A 25464-nucleotide genomic window follows, 5' to 3' on the forward strand; every position below is an offset into this window, starting at 1 on the left:
CTGTTACTTAGTAAAAGTAGCAGCCGGGCCCACTGAGGAGCAGGAATTCTTCAATCAAACAGACGACTCCTTCTGGAGCCAGCTGGCGATGTAATGCAATTAGTAGGGAAAGGAGGTCAGCCTATTAGGTGTGGACCATGACCAGTGTCACCAGTGGCGTGCAGCCTGGCAGCAGCAGGCACAATGGCTCGGGTGGAGGGACTTTAGAACTCTATCAAGACAAGAAGTGGCAGCACATGGGCTTGATTTCTTGAGACTGAAGAAGTGGGCATTTGTTGTAAGCCCAATGAACATCAGGGCCTTCTGCAGTCTGTTGTGCAGTGGAAGCAAGGGCCAGTGTGAATGCCAGCTCCATGCCAATAGGAGACTCATCAGTCTCCCCCTGAATCACACACACATCAGATCAACTTGACTTGTGTGCCCTGAGCCGAATGGCAGGTGGGTTTCTAATTGGAGGGCCCCTAATCAAAACTCACAAAGTAACATACTAAAATCTCCTTTAAATAGAGTAAGACTTTAAGGTTTCTAGGGTTTTTATTATGTTATGACATGGTGGACACTTTGTCCAGATCAATTTTATTTGTTTTACCTACTTGTGTTCTTGTCATAGGCAGAAGAGGGTGTAATTTTGCTTTATGCTCTAGATTTATCAGCCAATTGGTCCCATGGCCTTAGCTTTTAGTTTGTGATTTAGTTAATTAAATTGTAATGCTTCCAGAAGTCTGAGGTGCATGACATTGAAAGCAGCACTGAAATGATGAGTACTGCATTATTATCGCACAAAAACAGCTCCTCCTAAATTATAGAATCACCACACTAGAAGGAAGGGTCTATTAGTGGGATACTAATCCCCTGTGTTGTGGCTCTAGAATACAGTTGCAAATAAAATTAGGAGAGGCTTACTTGAGTTATGTGATTGAGTAACCAGTTTATAAAGGAGAGAGTAACAGCAAAATTTCAGCAATCACTGTTATCACTTCAGTTACAGTGGATCAAAGAGCTACACAGGTATTAGATGCTGGCATCCAGAGTAACATCCCAAGTTTTTGGTAGGTGAGCTGTTCCCATTCAGATGTTTATGCCATTGTTATACCAATGGGTCCCAATGTCACTGTCTTTTCAGGATGAGTGCTGCAGTTCTGAGCTCCAGAACAACCCCATTTCTCAAGATTAACTTCTAATGCTCCAAATTCCTGTCAGAGTTTCAGTTAGATACTATGCACATTTCTCTTGAAATGTGGAAACCTGCCTATCTTGCTTGTGTTGTTGACAGTGTTGGCTACTGTGTTTTTACTCTAAAAAGAATTAATTGTAGGAGTCTGTTGTAAGGTCCTCACATAGTTTATTAAGAAGGAGAAAGAAGGCGAAGGTATAGTATCTAAGATGGAAGTAGAGCTTGGGTGTAGCTCAGGGGAACAGCACTTGCCTAGCAAATGAGAGGCCCTGGGTTTGATGTCCATTCACTATAAAACAATGAAATGAAATAATGATGGGAATGAAGTGAGATGTCCAGGGTTACCAGGGCTATTATGAGAATCCAGTGTTGTCTTTTTGTTTGTTTGTTTTTTGTTTTTTAAACTATTTGTGTAATGGGCTGGATATGCCTTTTGCCTGCTCTTATTTTAGCTATAATATTTGTAAGGGGACTGTGGGAGAGTGGGGAAAGAAGAAAAAGATGTAGTGTAATTTTGAATTTAGAAAGTCATCAACTACATCAAGTGTTCAACTCCTGCAGTTGCACTTGTCCTAGAGCCCATCCTCAGACACAATTGAATCATGCACCCTCAGTGTAGGTATGAAGGGACAGATGCAGATATTTTTTAAGTAACTGACTTGTACAGTCATTCCCAGAAGTATGAGAGAGTGAAGAATAAGCAGACATCACAGCAAACAACTTCCTTTTGTAACCTTATAAATAGAAGAGAGGCCATGTTAGAGTCACCTTGGATTTTCCCTTTGTGGCCAAATAGTCTGTAAAGAAAATAGTATTTATTCTAACATGTTTTAAATACAGAGCATTCCAGAGTGTCCTTTTTTTTTTTTTTGTCTGAGACAAGACTGAAACACAATATCTCTATTTGGTCACTTTTGATGTTCCACTATTAGATAAGAAAACAAACAAACAAACAAAAATGCTTGTTTGTGTTGATAGGTAATGTCCTTCTGCTGCTGCAAGTCAGAAACAGAAACCTCACCGTCACAGTGGGTGTCAAAAGGACTTTCACCAGTCAGCCTTCAGTTTTAGAATTCAGTTTGGTCCAAAATTTTTATCTTTATAGCCTAGTTTTTTGTTTTGTTTTTTTAGTCATGCTTTCAGGCTTCTTAACTGATGTCATATGCAGTGTTCTCCAGCTTGGTAGAGTGTGATTATCACTCAGGAGATTTACCAAGAGTATTCTTGGATTTAACAAGAGTTGGACCCTGGAAAAACTCTCAGAGGGTCCTTTCCTGGACCTATCTGCTAAGGCCTCTTCAAAGTGACTAGGAATCTGTGATTTGTTTGGGGACTTTACGGACCCTTTATGTATGAGATGATAAAACAAGTGGGAAAAACTGCTTGAGTGATGGCAACAAAGCAGCTTTTGGTGTAGACTTAGATATCCAGGGAACAGAACAAATACTCTGAACCAGAAACTCCAGCCAACGTTCCCAGGCCCACTCTACATGTATTGTTCACGCAACCTTGAGTAGGCACAACTTTTGACTTCTTGAGCACATGGTTCCTCCTGGTAAGAGGAGATAAAGATGATATAGTATACCTGAGAGTGTTAGTGGGAAGGTTAAACACACTGTCTGTATGGTAAGGAGCTTTTTCAATGCTAGGTTCTAGTGTTCCTATGAAATTTAATTAACATTTATTAGTTTCCTAAACAAAGATAATTTTATATGTTCTTTTTCTTAAAGATTTGTCACAAGACTAGTTTCTTTCATGTTTTTTTAACAATTGTGTTATAATGCCTTATATTCTCTTATGTTTATATTCTTATTTTGTTAATAACCATTAAGAGGCTAATGTAATATGGATTAAAAAACTCGTATCATTAATTATTTTTGAAACATACTCAGCCATATAAAGCATATGGCTTTAATGCAGAGGTACAATTCCATTTAAAAAATCCTTGAAAAGGTCTTGGGCCCATCCAGCCCACAATACATCCTCAGTGCTTGGATGTGATTCTTAGTACCATATGTGTTTCATAGAAGGTAAGTGGTATTTTCACAGAATTGTGCTTTTTAAAATCCTCATAGAAGACTTCAGTGTTGTAGCCTTTTAGGTAGTAAAAGTTTTTGCCTCTGTGTTTTATAATTCAATTTGTAAACCATGACCCCTCATAAACTGCTGTTATCACCTTGATTAATAAAGAGCCAATTTGCTGTTGCAGCTCCGTCACTTGGGGAATGATGAGGTCCACATTGTCTGGTCTGAACACTCCAGGGACTACCGCAGGGGTATTATCCCAACCGCCTTTGGAGATGTTTCAATCATTATTTACCCAATGAAGAATCACATGTTTTTTATAGCCATAACGAAGAAACCCGAGGTATGTTTTCTCCACATTGTTGCCCAGACCATTTACCATATAATTCACTCTCAAAACATGTGATAATGTTAAAGGGGACTTTTTCCCAACTGCTAGATTTTTTACATATCTCCAAATTATATGTGCCATATAAGAATTTAATATGAATTGGGATTTGCAAAGTATCTTTCATTATAAGCACAAAATTCCATATTGTATTACTAGGCCTCTGAAAATCAAAGAAATTTATGATTTTTTAAAAAATATCTTGTTTTGAAAATTTTGTAATTTAAAAGATTATAATTTTAAATTTTGGACACATTGATTAATAATAACAGTTGAAGAAAGCCCATTTTCACAACTAGCATTTTAGGGATAATTGTGGGTATAGAATCCAACTTTGTCTGATGAACCTGGACTGTGCTAAGAGAGGTCAGTCCTGAATGATAGCAGCCATGTCTGCAAAGAGACTTAGCCTCTACAGCACAGCCCATGTGATGGGTATTAACAATCGAAGCACCTTATCACAGAATCAATTCAGCCATGTCTGTTGGTATTGATCACCAGAATGGCTGGAACAATCCAATGGTCTGGATCCCATGTACTAAATTGGCTGCAGTTTTCATCCTTATCATGCCTTTAGTGGTATTTTAACAGTGCTTTATACAGTGATTTATTTTGGTTTTGTAATTATTAAGATGTTTTAAAAATTTTTTAAATTAAACATTTAGCATATTAAACCCACTCCTTAAGAAAAATGACCTCTATTTTTCAGTTTGATATTAAATATAATTTTTATTTTCATTCTAAAATGTTCTCCTGAAGGAGATCAAACTTACCATTCTAAAAGCTGTCTATTTTTAATATTCAAAATAATAAATCACTGAAATTTATTGTTCAAATTGATTTCAAATCTAAATTATTACATTTGTAAGGGTTAAATAAGCTAATAAGGAAAAAGTGCTTCAAACTGTACCTGGTCCAGAGAAAAAGCTACTTTGTTAGCTGTTGTTGTAATTGTTATATCATTATCATTTCTATTGGTATTTTTTGTTACTCTCATAGGAATAAAATCAATAATGAATTCCAAGTTTAACACGTAGATTAATTCTCAAACTAGGTAAATGTGGGTCAGTTCCCACCAGGAAAGTCCCACTGTGGCTGATTCACAGCCTAATATAAGGAGAACTCTTTTTTATTCATGGAATAAAGATGCCAAAATTTTACATTGAATATTTGTATTATCTTTACTTGAGAGATATGAAGTTTGTGTATGTTTTCAGTCATACTATAAGGAAATGGCATGGTACTCACATGGTACTCACAAAGAGCACTACTTTAATTTTAAGAATTAAAGTGAAAATTTTAATATTATAGAACCAATAAATTTAGTATTTTGTAGCTTTCCAAACTAGAAAATACGTTTCTTTAATATTTAGTTTGGATTAACTGGCTTTATTAATTCATTTTTCAATATGCCCTCTAGAAATGTCATTTAATATCCTTAAAATGTTGTCTTTATTTTTGAAATAAATAACACAAAAGGTATTTCAATTTTCTTAATAATGTCAAGGTGATTTTTTAAAAAGTAGTATAAAATGCATAAAAGCAATCTTTAACATACCTTTTAAAATTTCCTACAAAATGTGTGTAAATTTTATAAATTTGGTCGTAAATTCTGACAAGGATGAATTGAGCAAATTGCTTTCTTAGTATTTTAATTCAAAAAGCCTAAAGGGAAGAAGAGAATAATGGGCAACTGGAAATTTAGTGTTATCCCTACATTTAAAGTACAAACCATTACAATGTAATAAAATTAATCCAGACATTTCCAGGGCAAGTGTGGCTGACCTTTTGTTCACCAACCACTGACCCCAGGGTGAATGCAAGAGGCTTTCGGAGGGAAAGTCTGTTTGTTTGGCTTCAGTCCCTGGTATTTAAATTGCATTCCCTAATCAAATGAAAAGGCTGTCCTCTCTATCAGGTTACAGAATCCATGGCAACATTTGGCCTTTTATATCCATAATGTTAGCCTTTTTGTTTGCATCTAAGTAGAGACACCTGGAGCAATGTTAACATTAACCGATTTAGCATTAATAGCTTCATTATATAAGAATTTCTGATCAGATAGCTGTTACTTTTGTTATATTGCTTCAGCTTGTATTGTTGTCATTTTTTATCTCCCTGCTTGGCAACCAGGCAATGATTTGCAAATTTTTTTTGTCTTGATTAATTAAGCAATATAATTATCAGTAACCGTGATGCAGTCTTTGCTCAACAAAGCTTCTAAGAGAAAACAATGGTAAGTCTGTTAGTATGAATGCATTCCACGCGTCCCAGATGCATGAGGATATTATGGACAATGAGGGGAAAGGCCGCCTGTGAGCGAGGACAAAGGGTGCCACGCAGACTCTACACACTGCACATACCGCCAGGGACATGCTGCGGGCTCCCTGGGACACAGCCGCCTCGTTAGATTACAGCTAGTCAGCAGAGATTAATTCTCAGCCATTTGGTGCAATAATTTACCCATTCCCCAGTCTTTTAACTAGTGCTCTGTACTATAGAAGTGAAGGCTTTGTACTCAAAAGGTTTATTTAACCTCGCCTACTTTTACATGTCTCCACCAAAATCATTATTTTTGTCTAGAGATTGTAATGATGCAGCTGGTTGAAGTTGAAGAATATTCCTTTTAGGAAGACAGCCTATATGTAAGTTTCAGAAATAGTAGGCAGAGTCAAAGGCTTTCTCATAGCACCTGTGTATTTCATCTGAAGACAGTATGATCCAGTGGTCTAAATATATTTATTTTACTGATCTCTGGTCAACCATACTTCTCTCAGAATGATTTTAATCCTTTTTTAGGAGAAGGGGGGAACCTCATCAGTACACAAAAGTCCTGCTTATTGGATAGAGTCATGCATATTCAAATTGTACTTTCATTCACTCAGTCTCATTAATAGTGTATATAATAATGCAGGGCTATTTGTAATACAAGCTCACAGGCAGCATTGCTTCCAAGTCCTTTGAAATTCAACATATTTTGCTTTTTTCATTCCATACACCTCCCTTAAATATACAAATTATGTGCCTGGCAGAATTGGCCTCTTAATAATATACAGCATTTGTGAAATGTTATGTTGAATTGTGAGTGTGCTTGTGGGAGTACATAAACCCCTCACGGCTGAAGGGGCCTGCTTACTTTTTGAGCATTGTATTGAACTCCTTTTTTTAAAATTTTTTTTTAAAGCAGCATGCTTTGAAGCATCATTTCATTGTTAAATCACTTTCAAAGTAAATCTGTCTCTATAAATATTGACACAGTTGTCCTTTGGTCAAAATGCATTATTGTCAGACTTAGGGGTTTTTTTTCCTACTTGTGTTACCAAGTCAGCTATCCAAGGAAGGCTGGCATATGTGGCAGAAAGTAAGTGACTTTAAAGGGTTTGTGAAAATGTCCCATTCATTTTTTAGGAAAATAATTCACAAAGCCCCCTCACTACAGTGAGTACCCATATTGCTTTCCCTATCTTTCAATGTCGAAGGCGATATTGGTGTTTATATAGTGTTTGCCTTTATGAATTTGTGAGAGTTGTGGTATTTGGGGTCATGTTTATCTCTGCCCACATTAGTGACTGACTGGTAACCATCTGACCAAAGGAAAGATATTCTCAAGTAGCCTTGGCTAGGAATAAGACAAAAGGAAATTTTGGTAAAGAGTCCTCCTCATCACCTCAACCAGAGTGTCACTTTTATGAATGAAAAATGAATTGATGTCCTCCACACTCTACTTACTCACCTTGGTAGATGTGGCATGGGAGAAAAAAATAATGATGATTCAATCATTTCTGAGAATATAAGAAGGAAAGGATAATAGAAGATGAGACCTCAACAATCCAATTCCAAGGCGGCCGCTAGTGGGTGGGTGTCTTGGGCAGGTCTCTGAATTTCTCTGGACCTTTGTTTTATCAACTGTAAAATTCAGGATGGGGATTAAGGCCTCTCTACAGTCCCTTCAGGGATTAAAAAGCTGATTGGGTTCTCTTGTCCTAGATGCCCAGAACTTTTCTTAAACTGTTGTGACTGTTAATAGGGCTCTATCCAAATGATATCTGACCCTCTTGCCACTTTGGCAATATTTGTATGTGTACGCATATGTACAGATACATAGTGGCCCTGGACATGTATCCCTCTTTAGGATGACACAGTCCAGGACCTTTTTCTGGAGCACACACCCAGAGATGCTGGCAGAAGGCTAATGTGCCAGAAGTCTCAAGACTACTTGCATGTATGAGGTCAAGAGGAGCCTAGTTTGGTACTTGTGTTTGAAAGGAACTATTTTTAGGTTACTCGTGTGGCCTCATTATATAGGGAGAGTATGTGACTTTGCAACTCACTTATGTAAGTTTCTTTTTTTTTTTTTTTAATTTCAAATGTGTCGTTTTCTTAAATATCTATCCTAATCCCAACCAAATAACTTTTTTTGAATTAAAAAATGAACTTTAAAATACTCTGGGGAATTCTAAGGGAAGTCAGTTAGCTTTTGAGTATACAAAGAAACATGTATTTAGAAAAGATAATTGAAAATACTAGACAACTAGAATTTACTGAACAACTAAAATGAATTTTTGTGGTATGTTCTATTTTCATAATTTATTATAATTGTTATTAGCATTATTTTTAGTAAAGGAATGGCACTGGAAACTATGTGAAAATTCATCTGTCATTTGCAGATGTTATATTAAAATCAAATATCTCTATAATTTATCACCACTTCTAGTTAGAGGAATTCTCTGGTTGCCAGGGATTTTTGTAATCCCTTTTGTCGCGTTTTTAAATGACTGAATCACCCATAAGCAGTTGCCAAAGAGTAATAAGGAACACTTATTTATATGATAAGCCTCAATATAGATGGAAGAAAATCTATTGCTTGTTAGTAGTTACCTCCTAGCTCCTGTTTTATCTTTCACAATAATTCAACTTTTGAGAATTCCTTCTCAATTGGTTTTCCTCAAAAGTTGGTATCATTCTCCTGTTTCTTATGTGGATTTTGGCATCTGGAAGTTCTTCAGACCCCTTTTTATGCAGTTCCCACTCACAGGTGCACAGGCAGCAGGCTGTTCAACTGGAGTGTTAGGAGCATATAGAATTCCATTGTGAAAAGGAAGCTAGACCTGCTGCCCTGGAATTAGAGAATTCGTCCTCAAGGATGTACTTTCTGAAATTTACTGATTTGTTGTTGTTAAGTTTTTTACTGTTTTTTGTTCTTCATGAACACTTTGATCAAAGCTCTACCTCACCAATTACTGCACTGCTTTTATTGAAGCCATAGCAAAGGAGCACTTATTTGTTTAAGAACATAATTTAAATAAACTTTGTAAAGCATGATGTTACTGAAGGTAGAAGGAGGAAAGTGTTCTCCTTTCTTATATTATTTATTTGTTTGTTTTTAGTTATCATTGTTAACTGGATTTGACAATACCAAGCAATTTTAGACCACATGTGGCTCCTTGACTTTCCTCTTTGGAATTAAGATGGCCCCCTTTCCCCCAGATTTGTTACAAGATGAGAGAACTCATTATTAGTCTTCCTTAGTAGAATGAACAGTATCATCCTTTTGTGCTCCCATTTGAGTTTTTTCTGGTCTGATTGCTTCCTCTGTGCTATAGGCAGTGATATCAAAATGGCCTTGCCCGGTCTTTGTAAAACTATTCTTATTGGACAGTTTCTGGTTCAACTACTTACTTAAGGGCCATTTCCCTTATTAAAGTTTGGATTCTTGTCCTTGACACAAATTCTAGCATGAAGCAGCCACAATTGCTCTAGCTTGCCTGCTTCCCAAGAGTATGACTACTGGATATTAACAAATCTGTTGTCTCTTCTCATGTTTATAGAATGAGATCTGTTGTGACTGTCTTTTGCTTCATGGAGATGCCTGAAAGGCAGAGGTGAAACGGTGATATAGGTACTGAGCAGGCTTCTGCTTCCATGGCTCTTCTTTTTGGTGGGTGTGAGGAAATAATTCCACATAAAACACAAAGATTTTAAAAACTACAAAGACTGGGCAAAGCCATTTTGATGTCCACTTTTCCCCCAGATTTGTTACAAGATGAGGATGGGAAGGAAGAGTCTACTTTAGTTCAGATGGGGGCTTTCCAATTTCCAGTCCCACCTGAAAGTACCTTGGCAGGCATCACTCCCATCCTTGCAACAAGAAAACAACAAAATGAAAGTCAACAACTCTTGTTGGATTCACCCTGGAATTGAAGTTTAGGGAAAACATTTGACCCCAAATTGGAATGACAGACATGTAGATACAGAGAATTACAGCTTTCTAGAACAGAAGTCTAGGAGCAGAAACCCCTGGGGAATCAATAGCAGGATAGGAAAAGTTCAACTACAATTGACCAATTGCTATAGGTTTTTGGTATGGACAAGTCAAGTGAGTGAGGGACACTCCCTCTAGGAGCCCTATAGATTGTCACAATAAAGGCTAGAGGGAGAAAAAAAAAAATTCCTTATGCTTTGACAGAGAAGGGGAGAAGAATAGCTGTTTTCCAAAGCATTTTTTTTTTCTTCTTTATGAAGCCTGCTCTCAAGAGAAACTGTTTTACAGAGACTGTCTGACCTGGAAGAAGGGAAGTACTCAACTCTAGCTCACACTAGACTTCCTATCTCACCTAAGTGAGGGCCACCAAAAAAAAAAAAAAATCAACTGAGAAGTACTTGTGAAGGTCATGGCCAAGGGATACAGACTCACTAAAAGACCAAGATCTAATCCTAGATTCTAGAATGCAGCTCTTCTTCCATGTCTTTCAGATGTGTATTATGCAAAAGTCCTGTTGATGTAGGGGTAAGACGAAAAAAAAAAAAAAAAGCAAGGACATTCAAAGAAATTTTAGCTTCTGACACCTATATCAACAACTATGGAAAACAGTAAGGACAGCCTAAGTGCTAGCCAGAGAAATATAAAATCTGTTAAAGCCCAGTTTACTTCAGGTCCTCTTACCTGATATATCATATCTAGCTTTCACCAAAAAAACTGCAAGGCATACTAAAAGACAGAAACCACAATTTGAAGAGAGAACAAGCATGAGAGCCAGACTCAGACTTAGCAAAGATTTTAGAATTATCAGACCAAGAATTTAAAATAATCATGATTAATATGCCAAGAACACTAATGAAAAAGTGACTAATGTAAGCAGATGTGGAAACTAAGAAATAATTAAAAGGAATGCTTCAAAAGACTGTATGACAGGAATAAAGAATGCATTTATCAGGCTTAGCTAACGTGGCTGAGGGAAGGAACTGTGAGTTTGAAGATGTATCGATGGAAACCTTGCAAGTGAAATGCAGAGGAAAAATTTTGGGGAAAAAAGCATTGGAGACCTGTGAGATGTGGGACAGTTGGGGAAAAAAAGTGTAACCTATACATATTGGGAATACAAGAAGGAGAAATAAGAAAACTTGAAGAAATGTTTGACATTATAATGTCAGAGAAATATTCAAAATTAATAGCAGAAACCAAACCATAGATCCAAGAAAAACCTGGAGCACCAAGGAGGATAAATACCAAAATATCTACACCTGGGCATATCATTTACTAAGTGGTAGGGGGGGCAGGACAAAGAAAAATCTTGAAAGAAGCCAAAGTAAAGAAAACTACTACAGAGGAGCAATGATAAGAATCACATAGGATTTCTCCTCAGAAGCCATGTAAGCAAGGAGAAAAGTAGAATGATGTATATATAAAGTATTGGAAGAAAAGAAACCACTACTCTAGAATTCTGTATCTAGTGCAATTATCATTCAAAACTAAAAGAGACTTTCTCAAATAATCAAAATTTGAGGGAGTTTGTGTTCAGTCTACCTTGCAATTAATGTTAAATTTATCAAAAAGAAGAAACACATTTGCATAAAGAAAGGATGAGATTTAGAGAAGATATAAATGAAGTTTATTATTTTTCTTATTCTTAATTAGTCTGATAGATAATAGTGTGTTCCAAGGGCAAAATCTCACTAAAGTGGATATGAGCCTTAAAAAAGTCTGAAGAAAGATATTACTGTGGCCAGTCATAGGAAACATGTCAAGTCAGCAAGTGTTCAATGATTAGAGTTAGGTAACAAATGACAGCAATATTACAAGGATGATAATGAGGAATTGGGAATGGTAATTCCACTGCCTTTGAGTAGTGTAGTGGTTTTTGAAAGTGGACTTGGGTTAGTTATAACAATATTTTCAAACTTACAACAGCCTCCAAAAAATAGTTTTAAAATATGAATTATAATTGATATGCTATGAGAGAATTAAAAATGGAATTGTATAAAAATACTCAGTTAATACTAGAGAAGACAGAAAAGGAGTAAAAGACAAAAATAAGAAACAAAAATTAAAATACCAAAACATACTATAGATTAATCTCACTACATCAATAATTTCTTTACCTGTCAATGATTAAATACATTAATTAAAAGACAGAGGGCTGAAGGTGTAGCTCAGTGTTAGAGCACATGTATAGCATGAGCATACCCCGAGTTCAATCTCTAGCACCTAAAAATACAAAAAAAAAAAAAAAATCAGGATAGATTACCAATTACCTAAAACATAAAAAAGCCCAACTATGTTGTCTACCAGAAACCCTCTTTAACTATAGTTTAAAACAGTAAAGGGATAAAGAAAGATTTATCATGCTAACACTAATCAAAGAAAGCTGGCGTAACTATTTTGATATAAGACAGAGATGACTTCAGGCAAGGAAAATTATTAGAGATAGAATATTACATAATGATTCTGGTGGATGGAGAGGCTCCCTAGGGAGGTGACAACCAAGTTGATGCCTAATGGCAGACCAGTAAGCATTAAGAAGAGAAGACAAGAGAGGGCAACATCTCTAAGGTAGACATGAGCTTCAAGAGTCTGAAGAAAGACATCTGCTATGGCCAAAGTCTAAGGAGCAAAGAAAAAAGCTGGAGTAATCAAGGGTAGCAGGTTAGGTCATGTAGAGCCTCCTGAACCACAATGGAGTTTCAGTACTAGTTTTGACCTTGGTGAGCTTGAGAAAAGCAATAAGACTTCATCAGTTTTTCTGTAAAACTAGGATAAAGTGTGACCTCATAAAATCATTACAAGAATTACATGCTGTACATTGAGCACTGAGCTCAGAATGTCAGCCACAGCCATTGAATTTATCCCCCCAAATCAAATGTTTCTGGGCTTTTAACCCCTTCTCTACAATTCATTTGTTATTTTTCTTAATCTCATAAATAACTCAGAAACAGATCAGTTGTATATATGGGCCTTTTTAAGTGATCACCCTACTTTATAGATGTTGTATTGTTCCCCATGGGGACTTTCTCACCACTTGGAAATTATTTTCTTTATCTAGCTCAGGCTCTTAAAAAATAGAGTGTAAATCTGTTTTCTCCTACCTTTCAGGAAACTAATCCAGATTCATTGAGCCATTTCCAGAGTGGACCCTTCCTTAGCACCATCCTACTAGTGCCCATGTAGAGCTATGTGCTCCTAGAGGACAGTACCCTGCCTCCTGCTTCCCATATTCTCTTCTGAGCCATAGAGCATATGAGAAGTGCTTATGTTAGTTCATGGATCCCTCAACGTTTCTGGCAAATGATACAGGTAGTATTGTTTCCCCCAACAGGAAAATTATTGTCTTTCAAAACAATTTTTAACAGCTTTATCTTTCACCCACTTTGATATCTCAGGCATAAATACACAAGTTCAAATACACTATCTCAATTCATAATTCCTATGGGATTGTGAACTTCCCAAAGGGGAAACCATGTCTAGCTCTCAAACCATAGCTCTCAGAGGTGGAGGGTCCCATACAGATGCTGTGTTCCCAACTTACCCAAGATGCTCCTACAGAGCCCCAACCTGGGCCTGTATACTCATATCCCTGGAGCATAGGAGCAGCTCAAGGTCTGTGCAGGACTCTTGATTACCCGGAATCATTCCTTTCACTTTTGACCTCTCATTTTGCTGCTTCATTCTTTCCAATCTGCTATTTGATTTTTTCATTGTTCATTGTTTGTTTTAACTCTGCGATTGTTTTAGGTTTCCTTAGGTCAGATATGAAGGAAGCCTTGTTGTTCATGGTTCTAATGAAGTACCCACCAAGAAGTTCCATTTTCCTAATGCTGAACACAAGACTCAGGAGTTGGTCATGGTTTCCCTGGTGTGTGGTGCTGCTTTCCAGTCTTTCCCCAGTGTGTTGTTAGCAACCACAAAGATGTGTCCTTCAGTATGATGTTCCAGGACCTGATACTAATGGAGTCTTGATGGATGGTCCTGATCTTTTATAGATGAGGCAGTTCTCATTTGGAGCAACTGGAGTTGAGCTTGCCTGGGGGAATATCTCTGAACAGGAATTTACATGGAAAGCAGCCTTGACCTGCTCAACCCACTGGCCACTCTTTGCATGCTCATTCTTCTGTGTGTGTAAAAGCTCCTCACAGTTTCTTTCCTTATTGACCTCTTAATCTATAATTATTTTCCAATTCACTGTTGCAATGATTCTTACCATTTACATTGATCATTTCTTAGAGATCATGGTCATTATTACAATTACTGTTGACCTCACAGACCCTTTCTGTACATCCATTATTCTGTGATATGCACCCAGATTTTCCTCCTAGCTTAAAAACATGTAGTCTTCCCTGCCTGGCTTGGCCATTTTGGTCTCTGGCCACCTAATTTGTAAGGAACACCTAAAAGTTAAATCTGCAGCCTCTATAGCTCTCAACACCCACCTATGCTTACAAGTGTGTCTTCAGCTCAGTCTTGCCTTTGAATAAAGATTGGGAACTTACAGGTTCTTAGTATTGCTTTCATTTATATTACCAGAGCATAAAATAGAACAGCCAGGGGTGGACGCACAGCAGCAGTCATAAAAGTGGAATGATGATTGCTGCTAACATTTGTCAGATCCCATGTTGGCTGTCTTCAGCCTTATTCATCTCTCAGTGGCACTTATGCTTCATGCATTTCCAAGATATCCATTGCAGAGGTTCCCATTCCTCTCAAATCCACAATCTAGGCCTATTCACTTTCCTCCCTTCTGTTAGTGGCCTACTTCTGACCTCCCACTTTGCTTTAGGGAGTTCCTCATGAGCTTTGTGCATACCTTTGCCCAGTTCTTTCCACAGTCTTCTCTTTATTTACCTGTCATGCTATAGTTGGTAACTCTAGGCAGAGCTTTCATATAATACCAGCTGGTATTCAGCTAAATGGCATGTGTTTTGGGGAACACTACCTTAGCAAAAATACCGTTTCATTTCTGTTGTGCACCCTTTGCCAGGAGTGCACACCTCTTCTTACCATAAATCTTGGCCAACACCTACTGGTCATGACCACCTGTGACATGAAGCCTTCCCATTGCTTCCCTCAACTAGAACTCTCTGTGGCTTCGGAGTATTTTATTTGCACCCACCCTAAAGCTTCTTTCTTCTTTTTTTTCCTTCTTGTCTAAATAGTTTTATCTTCCCTGTGAGCTACTGATAGATAAGAACCTCAACTTATTCATCTCTATGTTCTTCCCCCATATCTCCTAACAGAATTTTGACTAAAAGAAGCAAATAAAAAACTAAAAAGATGACATGAAATTTCTGCCATTTTTGATCCAGAAAGATTCAATTTAGTCTTCAGAATTTTCAGGCAAAATGTTATAGTCCTCTGACAAACCATTTTTTCACCAAAATTATCTTCTGATATTTTAGAAAATATATTTATACAATATAGATAAATATATATCAAAATAAATACTCTTTTTCTAAGAAACTTGCCTTACATTTCTCTTAAAGTTTCACTTTATCTCAAAAATTGTATGATTTTCCACCTAGCCTCTCATTAGGACAGTACTGTTTGCAGTACACTTTGGGGATGAATTGTTCTTGAACAATTAATTCCTGTGTATCAAATGGATGTGTTCAAAGACTCTCCTTTTTCCCTGCTCCAACATCTGGACATATCCTTGTGCTGGATATTTAACTTCTCAGCTACACTGTATGGTCAGTAGAGAAGATCACACTATTCCTGTGCTTCAGATAAATACATGACTATAATTTATCTAAACACACTTTGTTCTGAGTGACCAAACTAAATCCAGAAGCTGAATTCCAGTGAACTGAATCCTGTTAAGAATAGAGAAATGTTCATTTCCATACCTGTATGTAGAGGCTTATTAATTAAGGGCTGTTCATATATGTATGGTCTGTGTGCCCGTCCTGTGCTCACATTACAGGCATGTATGTGAGATCAGGGAGAAAAACCTTTTTTATTATTTCATTCACCTCTTACATAATAATCAATGCCAATAGCTGGGCATAAAAATCATGTATACAATACCTGTACTTTTTTAAATGGGATGAGTAACTGATAAAGCTGGTTAAATCAAGCCACTCATCCTTTGCATTTATAGCTTTCAATACAGACTGTATCTTCTTGGGCCAGTACATGGCAATATTCTGATTCTGGAAGCTGGAGTTTATGTGGGAGGAATTTGAACTGAGCTCAATTTGCTCATTGCTCTGCTTTGAAATATCAAGATGTCTCAATTGAGTTCTTGAACAATTAATTCCTGTGTATCAAATGGATGTGTTCAAGGACTCTCCTTTTCCCCTGCTCCAACATCTGGATATATCCTTGTGCTAGCATGCTGGACAATCTTGCAACATGAATGTCAGGGTCATCACTTCTCTGGGGTGGCAGGGGTGGGGTGCTTAGGAAATAACCATGAATTCCTCTTCTAAAAGAAATTTTTCTCTCTAAAGAGAGGTCTAAAAGGAAAGTAGATTAACCACCCTTGACATCAACTGAACTGAACTGAATCTGTGCTGTAATAAATCCCTGGGTCACCTGTATGCACATTAAAATCTGAGAAGTTCAAGACAGGAGCAGAGTGAAAAACTTCATCATTAAAATCAAGAGTCATGTGGAAATGTATCTTTGAAATAAATTAATTTTGCAAAGACCATGGTCAATCACTTATATAAAAATTCTGGACAATTGTCAGGAAAGAGTTTCCCCTGGAGCCTTTTCTAAAATCTTAGTCATTCTAAAATGATTAAGCTGACATTTTAGGATAGATGGAATGAACCGGTTTCATCTGGGGAGAGCCACACATTGGTAAGAGACAGGTACATATCTGTGAAGCATTGATTCTCAGTGTAGGAACCAGCATCAGCATCACTGCAAATTGTTGAAAATGCAGATTCTTGGGTTCACTCCAGATGTATGGAATTGGTAATTCTGGGAGTGCAACCTCTCAATCTGTGTTGTAAAAAGGATACATACTCAAGTTTGAATCTTGCATCTCAAAATATGATCCATGAACTAGCAGTATCAGCATCACCTGAAAGCTTGTTAGAAATATACAATTTTATAACCTATGCCAAATCTATTGAATCTAAACATGTCCTGGAACAAGATGCCCAGGTGATCTGAATGCACAATAAAAATTGAGAAGTTTTACTGGTGGGGGGAGCTTTCTTTGTAAGTACAATATATGACTAAGAGGAGAACCTGGGTATGAAAGTGTCATAGTTGGGACCCAAGTCTGATAAGGAGAAATTAATTTGGGCTACACTTTTTAGACCTGTGCTTCTCCTCAGAAATGTGCTTTCTTTAGTCCAAGAATACATGATAAGGGCTCCACACACATCCCCTAACTAGAAGCTGGTAAGGAAATCCAGTTTGGCAGCAGTCATGGAAGTCTAATGAATCCCCGGGCTTTGGTCATCACCTTTGAGTCTTTCAAAAACTTTAGGTGTTTGTAAATATACTCGTTCAATAGGGATTAAAAGCTGAGTTCAGGTTCTGATTAGGACTATTTCATGTAGTCTTTCACTAAATTTACCATTGAATAGGGAAGTGGTATAAAGATTTGCTCACATTTTCTTCTAGCAGCTTTCATATTTGTCTCTAATCTATCTCAATTTTTGCATGTGCTATGAGGTAGAGGTCAAGATTCAGTTTTCCATATGGCTATCCAGTCATTCCAGTGTCTTCATTGAAACAAACTTTTCTTTTCCCATCAAACTGAGTGGCTTTCTTTATTGCCACTCAGTTACCATGTATGTGTGGTTCTATTCTTGGACTCTGTATTCTGTTCCAGCTATGGGTACATCTATCCTCATGCCACTATTTTGATATCTTAATTATTGTAGTTTGAACAGTATGCCTTGCAGTCAGGTAATATAAGTCATCTTATCATTGTCTTGGCTAATTTATGTCTTTTTATTTTATATTGAATTTAGAATCAACTGGTCCCTGATTTCTATCTATAAAAAGTTTGCCAGAAATTTGATTTGTGTTTGTGTTGAATCTATAGATCCAACACAAAATTGTGTTGGAAGAATTTACATCTTAACAGTGTTGAAATTCATAATCCATGAAGATTGTATATTTTTTAATTTATTTTGGTTATCTTAAATTTACATCAGCACAGTTTGGTCATTTTCTGTATCATGTTTTGCACATCTTTTATCAAATTTATCTTAAATTTTTGTGTTATTATAAATAGCATTTTTTTATTTTTTATTTTTTAGTTGTAGATGGACACAATACCTTGATTTTACTTATTTATTTTTATGTGGTGCAGAGGATCGGACCCAGGGCCTCACTTCGCATGTGCTAGGTGAGCGCTCTACCGCTGAGCCACAATCCCAGCCTATAAGCAGCATTTTTAAATGGTATTTTTGAGTTGTTAGTTACTAATATTCAGAAATATAACAACGTGATATAAATATGATAATGATGTTACATAAAAATATAACTTTTGGGGGCTGGGTTTGTGGCTTAGTAGTAGAGTGCTTGCCTAGCACATGCAAGGCCCTAGGTTTGATCCTCAGTACCACATAAAAATAAATAAATAAAAGTACTGTGTCCAATTACAACTAAAAAATAAATCTTTTTTAATTTATATATGACAGTGGAATGCATTATAATTCTTATTACACATATAGAGCACAATTTTTCATATCTCTGGTTTTATACAAAGTATATTCATACCAATTCATGTCTTCATACATGTCTATCACATTCCACCATCATATCTAACCCCATGCCCCCTCCCTTCCCTTCCCACCCCCCTGCCCTTTGTAGAGTTCATCTATTCCTCTCATGCTCCCGCTTCTTACCCCACTATGAATCAGCCTCCTTATATCAGAGAAAACATTTGGCATTTGGTTATTTGGAACTGGCTAACTTCACTTAGCATTATGTTCTCTAACTCCATCCATTTACCTGCAAATACCATGATTTTATTCTCTTTTATTGCTGAGTAATATTCCATTGTGTGTGTGTGTGTGTGTGTGTGTGTGTGTGTATATATATATGCCATATTTTTTTTATCCATTCATCCACTGAAGGGCATCTAGGTTGGCTCCACAGTTTAGCTATTGTGAATTGTGCTGCTATAAACATTGATGTGGCTGTGTTCCTGTAGTATGCTGTTTTTAATCCTTTAGATTTAGTAGTGAGATAGCTGGGTCAAATGGTGATTCCATTCCCAAATTTCCAAGAAATCTGTATACTGCTTTCCCTATTAGCTGCACCAATTTGCAGTCCCATCAGCAGTGTATGAGTGTACCTTTTTCCCCACATCCTCACCAACACTTATTATTGTTTGTCTTCATAACAGCTGCCATTCTGACTGGAGTGAGATAATATCTTAGAGTAGTTTTGATTTACATTTCTCTAACAGCTAGAGATGATGAACATTTTTTTATATATTTGTTGAATGATTGTATATCATCCTCTGAGAAGTGTCTGTTCAGGTCCTTGGCCCATTTATTGATTGGGTTATTTGGGGTTTTTTTGTTTTTTTGGTTTTTTTGGTGCTTAGCTTTTTGAGTTCTTTATAGAGATTAGTGCTGAATCTGATGTGTGAGGGGTAAAGATTTGCTCCCAAGATGTAGGCTCTCTGTTCTCCTCACAGATTGTTTCTTTTGCTGAGAAGAAACTTTTTATTTTGAGTCCATCCCACTTATTGATTCTTGATTTCAATTCTTGTGCCAAAGGAGTCTTATTAAGGAAGTTGGGGCCTAATCCCACATGATGAAGATTAGGGCCTACTTTTTCTTCTATTAGATGCAGTGTCTCTAGTTTTATTCCTAGGTCCTTGATCCATTTTGAGTTAAGTTTTGTGCATGGTGAGGTTTAACTTCATTTTGTTGCATATGGATTTCCAGTTTTCCCAGCACCATTTGTTGATGAGGCTGTCTTTTCTCCAATGTAAGTTTTTTGTGCCTTTGTGTAATATAAGATAATTGTAATTATGTGGGTTAGTCTCTGTGTCCTCTATTCTATACCATTAGTCTACCAGTCTGTTTTGGTACCAATTCCATGCTGTTTTTGTTACTATTGCTCTGTAGTATAGTTTAAAGTCTGGTACAGTGATGTGATCTGCTTCACTCTTCCTGCTAAGGATTGCTTTAGCTATTCTGGGTCTCTTATTTTTTCCAAATGAATTTCATAACTGCTCTTTCTATTTCTATGAGGAATGTCATTGGAATTTTGAACAGAATTGCATTAAATCTGTATAGTGCTTTTGGTAGTATGGTCATTTTGCTAATATTAATTCTGCCTATTCAAGAGCAAGGGAAATCTTTCCATCTTCTAAGGTCTTCTTTGACTTCTTTTTTTAGGGTTCTGTTTTGGGGAGTTCACTGTATCTTGTGACTTATGCTAATTCACTAATTAGTTCTAGTTAAATTTCTTTGGATTTTTCATTTATATAATCACGTTTTTCTGTGAATAAAAATAATTTTACTTCTTTCTCATGTATTTTTTTCTTTTTTTCTTCTTTTACTTTTTCTACTTGTAATGATCAGAACATTAAAATTGTTGAATAGAAGAGGTAAGCATAAATATTCTTGCCTTTTTAGATACTGTGTAGAAAGCATTCAATATTTTATCATTAATTATGATGCCATTTTTTTCCTCTTTCAGATTTTTTTAAACTGAAATAGTTCCCATATATTTCCAGTTTTCTGAGAGTTGTTGTTCTGTTGTGCTTTTCTAAAATCACGAACAAGATTGAATTTTATCCAGTGTTTTATTCAGCATTCATTAAGACAGACTTCTAGTTTTCCTTCTTTATTCTGTTAATGAGGTAAATTGAATTAATGAATTAATTTATGAATGAATGTTCAACCAAGTTTGAGTTCCTATGGACAATTCCACTTGATCAAGTTGTATTTTTTCTTTATATTATTGGATTTAATTTGCTAAAAATTAGTAAAGAACTTCTACATTTTTTTTAAAGAGAGAGAGAATTTTAATATTTATTTTTTAGTTTTCGGCCAACACAACATCTTTTGTTTGTATGTGGTGCTGAGGATTGAACCCGGGCCGCATGCATGCCAGGCGAATGCGCTACCGCTTGAGCCACATCCCCAGCCCCAGAACTTTTACATTTTTGTTGATATCAGTCCATAGTGTTTTACAATTGTGTTAGCTCCTTATAGGTGAAAACAGTCTTGTATTTCCTGTTGTGTATCCCAGGCCTCTCCTCCAATGCCAACCACAGAAAAGGTATTTTACTAATAAGCAGTTACTGGAAGATGTTAAATATTAGTAAACTTCACTCATTCAGGAGGTACCTGTATTGTAGCCACATGCCAGGTACAGAGCTATTGCAAAAATTGAGACAGATTAGAGACTGAAATATGAAAGTTCCTAGAAGAAAATATGTGAGCAAATCTTCATACCACTTCCTGATCCTATATTCAGTGGTAAGTTTAATGAAAGACTACATGTAATAGTCCTAATCAGAACCTGAACTCAGCTTTTCGTCCCTGTTGAGCAAGTATATTTACTATCACCTAAAGTTTCTGAATGACTCAAAGGAATTTGTCTCCTCCATCCCCAAGCCACTCCTTCTTAGTCTTCTTTTCTTGTTTCTCATGACTTCAACCTCTAACATCAGGGCCATAGGACATAGTCCTTCAAGCTCTTCCTATGCTCTTGTGCTTAGAAACACCATCTGCAGGTGAACAACTCTTAGGTTTATATCTCCAATTTAAGCCTCTCCTCTGCCTTCCTGCCTGGGACATCCACTGCCTCCTCAACATATTACTACCAGATATCCAATAGGCATCTCTAATTGAGTACATCTTAAAATGAACTTATGACCCTTTCTACAGCAGAAATCATCATCCTTGACACCTCTCTTTCCCTTCCACTTCATCAGCCATCCTCTACAGATCCTATCAACTCTACCTTCAGAGCATATATCCAGAAAGCTACCTTCTTCTCCTGCCACCGCTTTGATCCATACTATCATTATCTCTTGTTGGATTATTCAGTAGTTTCCCAACTGGTCTCCATAATTTCCCTTTGCAGTTTTCCCATCACAGTGCCCAGAACAGTACTTTAAAAATGTAGGTTAGATCATATACCCCATTTCCCTAAAGCCTTCCACAAAACATCTATTTTATTTAGACTAGAAATCGAAAATCCTTATAATTTCCCACAAGGTCCTTTTATTACCTGACTTTCATCTCTTTCAGGTCGTTCTTTCACTTACTTGGCTGTAGTCACTGTGATTTCCTTGCTGTTGCTTAAACATTCAATCCCACTCCCATCACCTTAGGCCTGTGCATTTGCTCTTCCTTTGCCTGGTCTGTTCTTCCATCAGATGGAATCTGAAGGACTCCTACCTGTGATTCCTTCTGCCACTTCCTTTAGACTTTTACTAAAATATCATCTTCTCTTAAAACCCTTCCTGCCCATTTGACCTAATTGGAGATACCATACCTCAAAAAAAGTTTAATTGTTCTCTTCTGTTTTATTTTCACCTTAACACATCTACTACCTCACACAGGTGAGGCATTGTATGTGTTTTTAATGTTTGTTATCTGAAATCTACAATAACCTATAAACTCAGTGGAATTAGGGATTTTTGTATTATTTACTGCTGTGTCCTCAGTGAATAAAACAGTGTCCATCACATAATAAATGTTTTGTGAATAGATGACTAAGCAAGTGAAATAGTAAATTAATATGAGTTACAAGGCAGAGTCAGTCCCTGATCTCTTGGTGCTAACCATATCACTATTAGTGAATGAAATTCTAATGAAGCAAGTTGAAGAAATAAAAGAAACCCAAAAAAGACAGGCATGAAAACTTTGCAGGTTACCTACCTGGTGGAAATTGGTCCAGCAAAGAAAAGCCATGTATCTATTCAAGAAGTAGAAGGAAATGAGGTCCTGCAGTATCTTGAAAGCAAAGAGAAAAGCTCAAGAAGAAGAATAACTCTTAAGTAGGACCATGTAATTGTTGACTGCAATGGTGATCATCTCCTTTAAGAGCCAACATGTATCGAATCCATAACAGGAACATTACCAATTCCAAAGTTGGAATCTGTGTACCACACATAATCTACATGATATAAGTCCTTAGAAAGAATTATGGCATTTCTATAAATGACAGCGCACACACACACACACACACACACACACTAAAAAAAAAAACTGGTGATAATTACCTATTAACAAGAAGTTTTGCTCAAGAGTTCCTAGAGCAGTCCTGCTTTCCTTGAGTTGAAAGCCCTCTCTACCCATGTCCTGTGAAGGTAAGCACTTTCCCTGAGGATGACTGTCTATGTGTTCATTCCAGGTTTTAGACATTTGTTATCTGTTCTCGTACAGCTTTTATTGGTTTTTGAAAAGTAAGTATTTTTCTATTTCTGATCAACAGGTTCCATTTTTTGGTCCTCTGTTCGATGGAGCCATAGTGAGTGGGAAGCTGCTGCCAAGCCTTATATGTGCCACCTGCATCAATGCCAGCAGGGCTGTGAAGTGCCTCATCCCACTCTACCAGAGTTTGTATCTTTTTGCTTTGAAAATGTAACTTACTAATGATCCCAGAATCAAGATTCCCAGCAGTTTTTCTTTAGAGGTAAGTATTAAAAAACTGAACTGAAAATTGAAGTGAGAATTTTTTCAGTCTATGTTGAAAATAGTATGATTTTTATAGTATTTGTTAATTTATATTAAATATAATTTATGCTACCTTGAACCTAGGAAGATTTTATTTTCATGATTTACTCACATCAGTTTGTGTCTGAGAAACTATGGCTACATGAGATGCTCATGGCTCTGTCGGCATTTTTCTCCAAGTTCAATCTCTTCCTTTATCCTCCCTGGGTGTTGCAGTTTGTTGTGTATAAAGAGTAATGCTGAACAAAATATAATGGTCTCATTCAGAGCACCTCCAAATAGCAAGTGAAATGCCTCTAATAAGTCAAAGAATGTGGCATTGGCCACCTGAGAAGTGCAAATAAAGTTCTGGAAGGTCAAAGAAAGAGAAATTGCATCTGGTTGAAAAGAAAGGCCAAGTGAAGTTACATTTGGACTCACCAGTAAGAATGGACAGAAATTCTTTTGTAATTTTCTCAAATCACTATTATTTCCTCCTAATTCCTGATCTTGTCTCTAAAAACTGGAAGAACTTTTACTTTTCTAATTTTTCTCTCAAACATTACCTGACATGCCATAATCCTTAGATCCAAGCATGATCTTTAATTATTAAAAAAAAAAAAGAGCTTGATGTGAATGACTTCATAAAATTGTTGCAAAAAGCATCTGACCTCCTAGAATATATTTATTTCTAATTAGTATTGATAATGATTAAAAATGCATTGTGCTTGACTTGTCTCCATAAAGTTCTCCCAACATAACTGTATATGATGTGTTACGAATGGATGGAGAGAGGTAAGAAATAAAGTCTGAATAGATACAGTTCATGAAAAATACCTTTCATTAAAATCCTGGTCACTTCATTACCTGATATTCTGCCTTAGATTTTAAAAAAAAAATACGTATGCCATGAGGCAATTTAGAATTATCATAGAAATTAGTAGTAGAAAAGAGCTATAAGGTCCCATCTGGTCCCTCCCCTGGGGCCAGGGCAGCATTATTTCCTCCAGCACACTCTCTGGTGCTTTGTCCAGGCTGGTGGTGGTGGTTTGGAGAAGGCATTCTCTTCAGTGATTTCCACACGGCATTCTAGACACAATCTTATGGCTGGTGGTGTGGATTCAGCCGTCTGCATGGAGTATTTCTTTCACATTCTGTTAAAAAGAACTTCTTGGCAGAAACAAGACAGTTCTATTCAGCAATTGGCTTTTTAGCTTGCATATATTAGGATGAGCTGGACACCCATCAGTCAGTTATGTTGGGCCAAGGCAACAAAAAATCATTTGCAAACTAGAAAATACCGTTTTATATAAGTCCATTGTGATTTTTGTCACATCACTTTCTTTACTTCCAAACTTCTTATTATAAAATACATGATTTGTTATTTTGTCAAAAACTGCTTTTTCTCGAGTAAGAATTAATTTTGCACCATTGAATTAATCAGGTTTAGAGAAAACAATATTTTAAGTTTAAAGGAGCCTCAGGTGGTAGTGCACACCTGTGATCCTGGAGAATCAGAGACTGAGGCAGGAGTATCACAAGTTTGAGGCCAGCTTCAGCAATTTAGTGAGGCCCTAAGCAACTTGATAAGATTCTAGCTCAAAATAAAAATAAAAAGAGCTGGGGATGTACTTAGTGACAAAACATAACCTGAGTTCAATCCACAGTCCCAAAAAATATATGGGTATTTTTTTCCAAAGGATATTATTTAGTATCACTTCAAAAACTTTTCAAATGATCATATCAAGAGTAATGATTCCATGCCAGGCACGGTGACACACACCATGATCCCAGTGGCTCCGGAAGCTGAGGCAGGAGTATAGTGAGTTCAAAGCCAGCCTCAGCAATGGCAAAGCGCTAAGCAACTCAGTGAGACCCTGTCTCTAAATAAAATACAAAATAGGGCTAGATATGTGGCTCAGTGATTGAGTGCCCCTGAGTTCAATCCCAGTACTCAAAAAGAAAAAGAATAATGATGCCACCTAGGGCTACTTAATGCCAG

At 36.7% G+C, this 25464-nt stretch overlaps 1 protein-coding gene across 4 annotated transcripts in view; it reads left to right on the forward strand.

Annotated features, from left to right (window-relative positions):
• Ralgapa2 (Ral GTPase activating protein catalytic subunit alpha 2) overlaps positions 1 to 25464 on the forward strand; it is a 325597-nt gene that overhangs the window by 218314 nt on the left and 81819 nt on the right. For 3 of the 4 annotated variants that reach the window (XM_076851458.2, XM_076851457.2, XM_076851459.2), the window contains 2 exons: positions 3384 to 3542; positions 23242 to 23369. In XM_076851458.2, the coding sequence (XP_076707573.2) occupies positions 3384 to 3542; positions 23242 to 23369 (287 nt within the window). The remainder of the gene's footprint in view (positions 1 to 3383; positions 3543 to 23241; positions 23370 to 25464) is intronic. The other variant, XM_076851460.2, reaches the window with a different exon arrangement.

Source organism: Callospermophilus lateralis, chromosome 3, assembly GCF_048772815.1.
Source record: "Callospermophilus lateralis isolate mCalLat2 chromosome 3, mCalLat2.hap1, whole genome shotgun sequence".
NCBI classification, from domain to species: Eukaryota; Metazoa; Chordata; class Mammalia; order Rodentia; family Sciuridae; genus Callospermophilus; species Callospermophilus lateralis.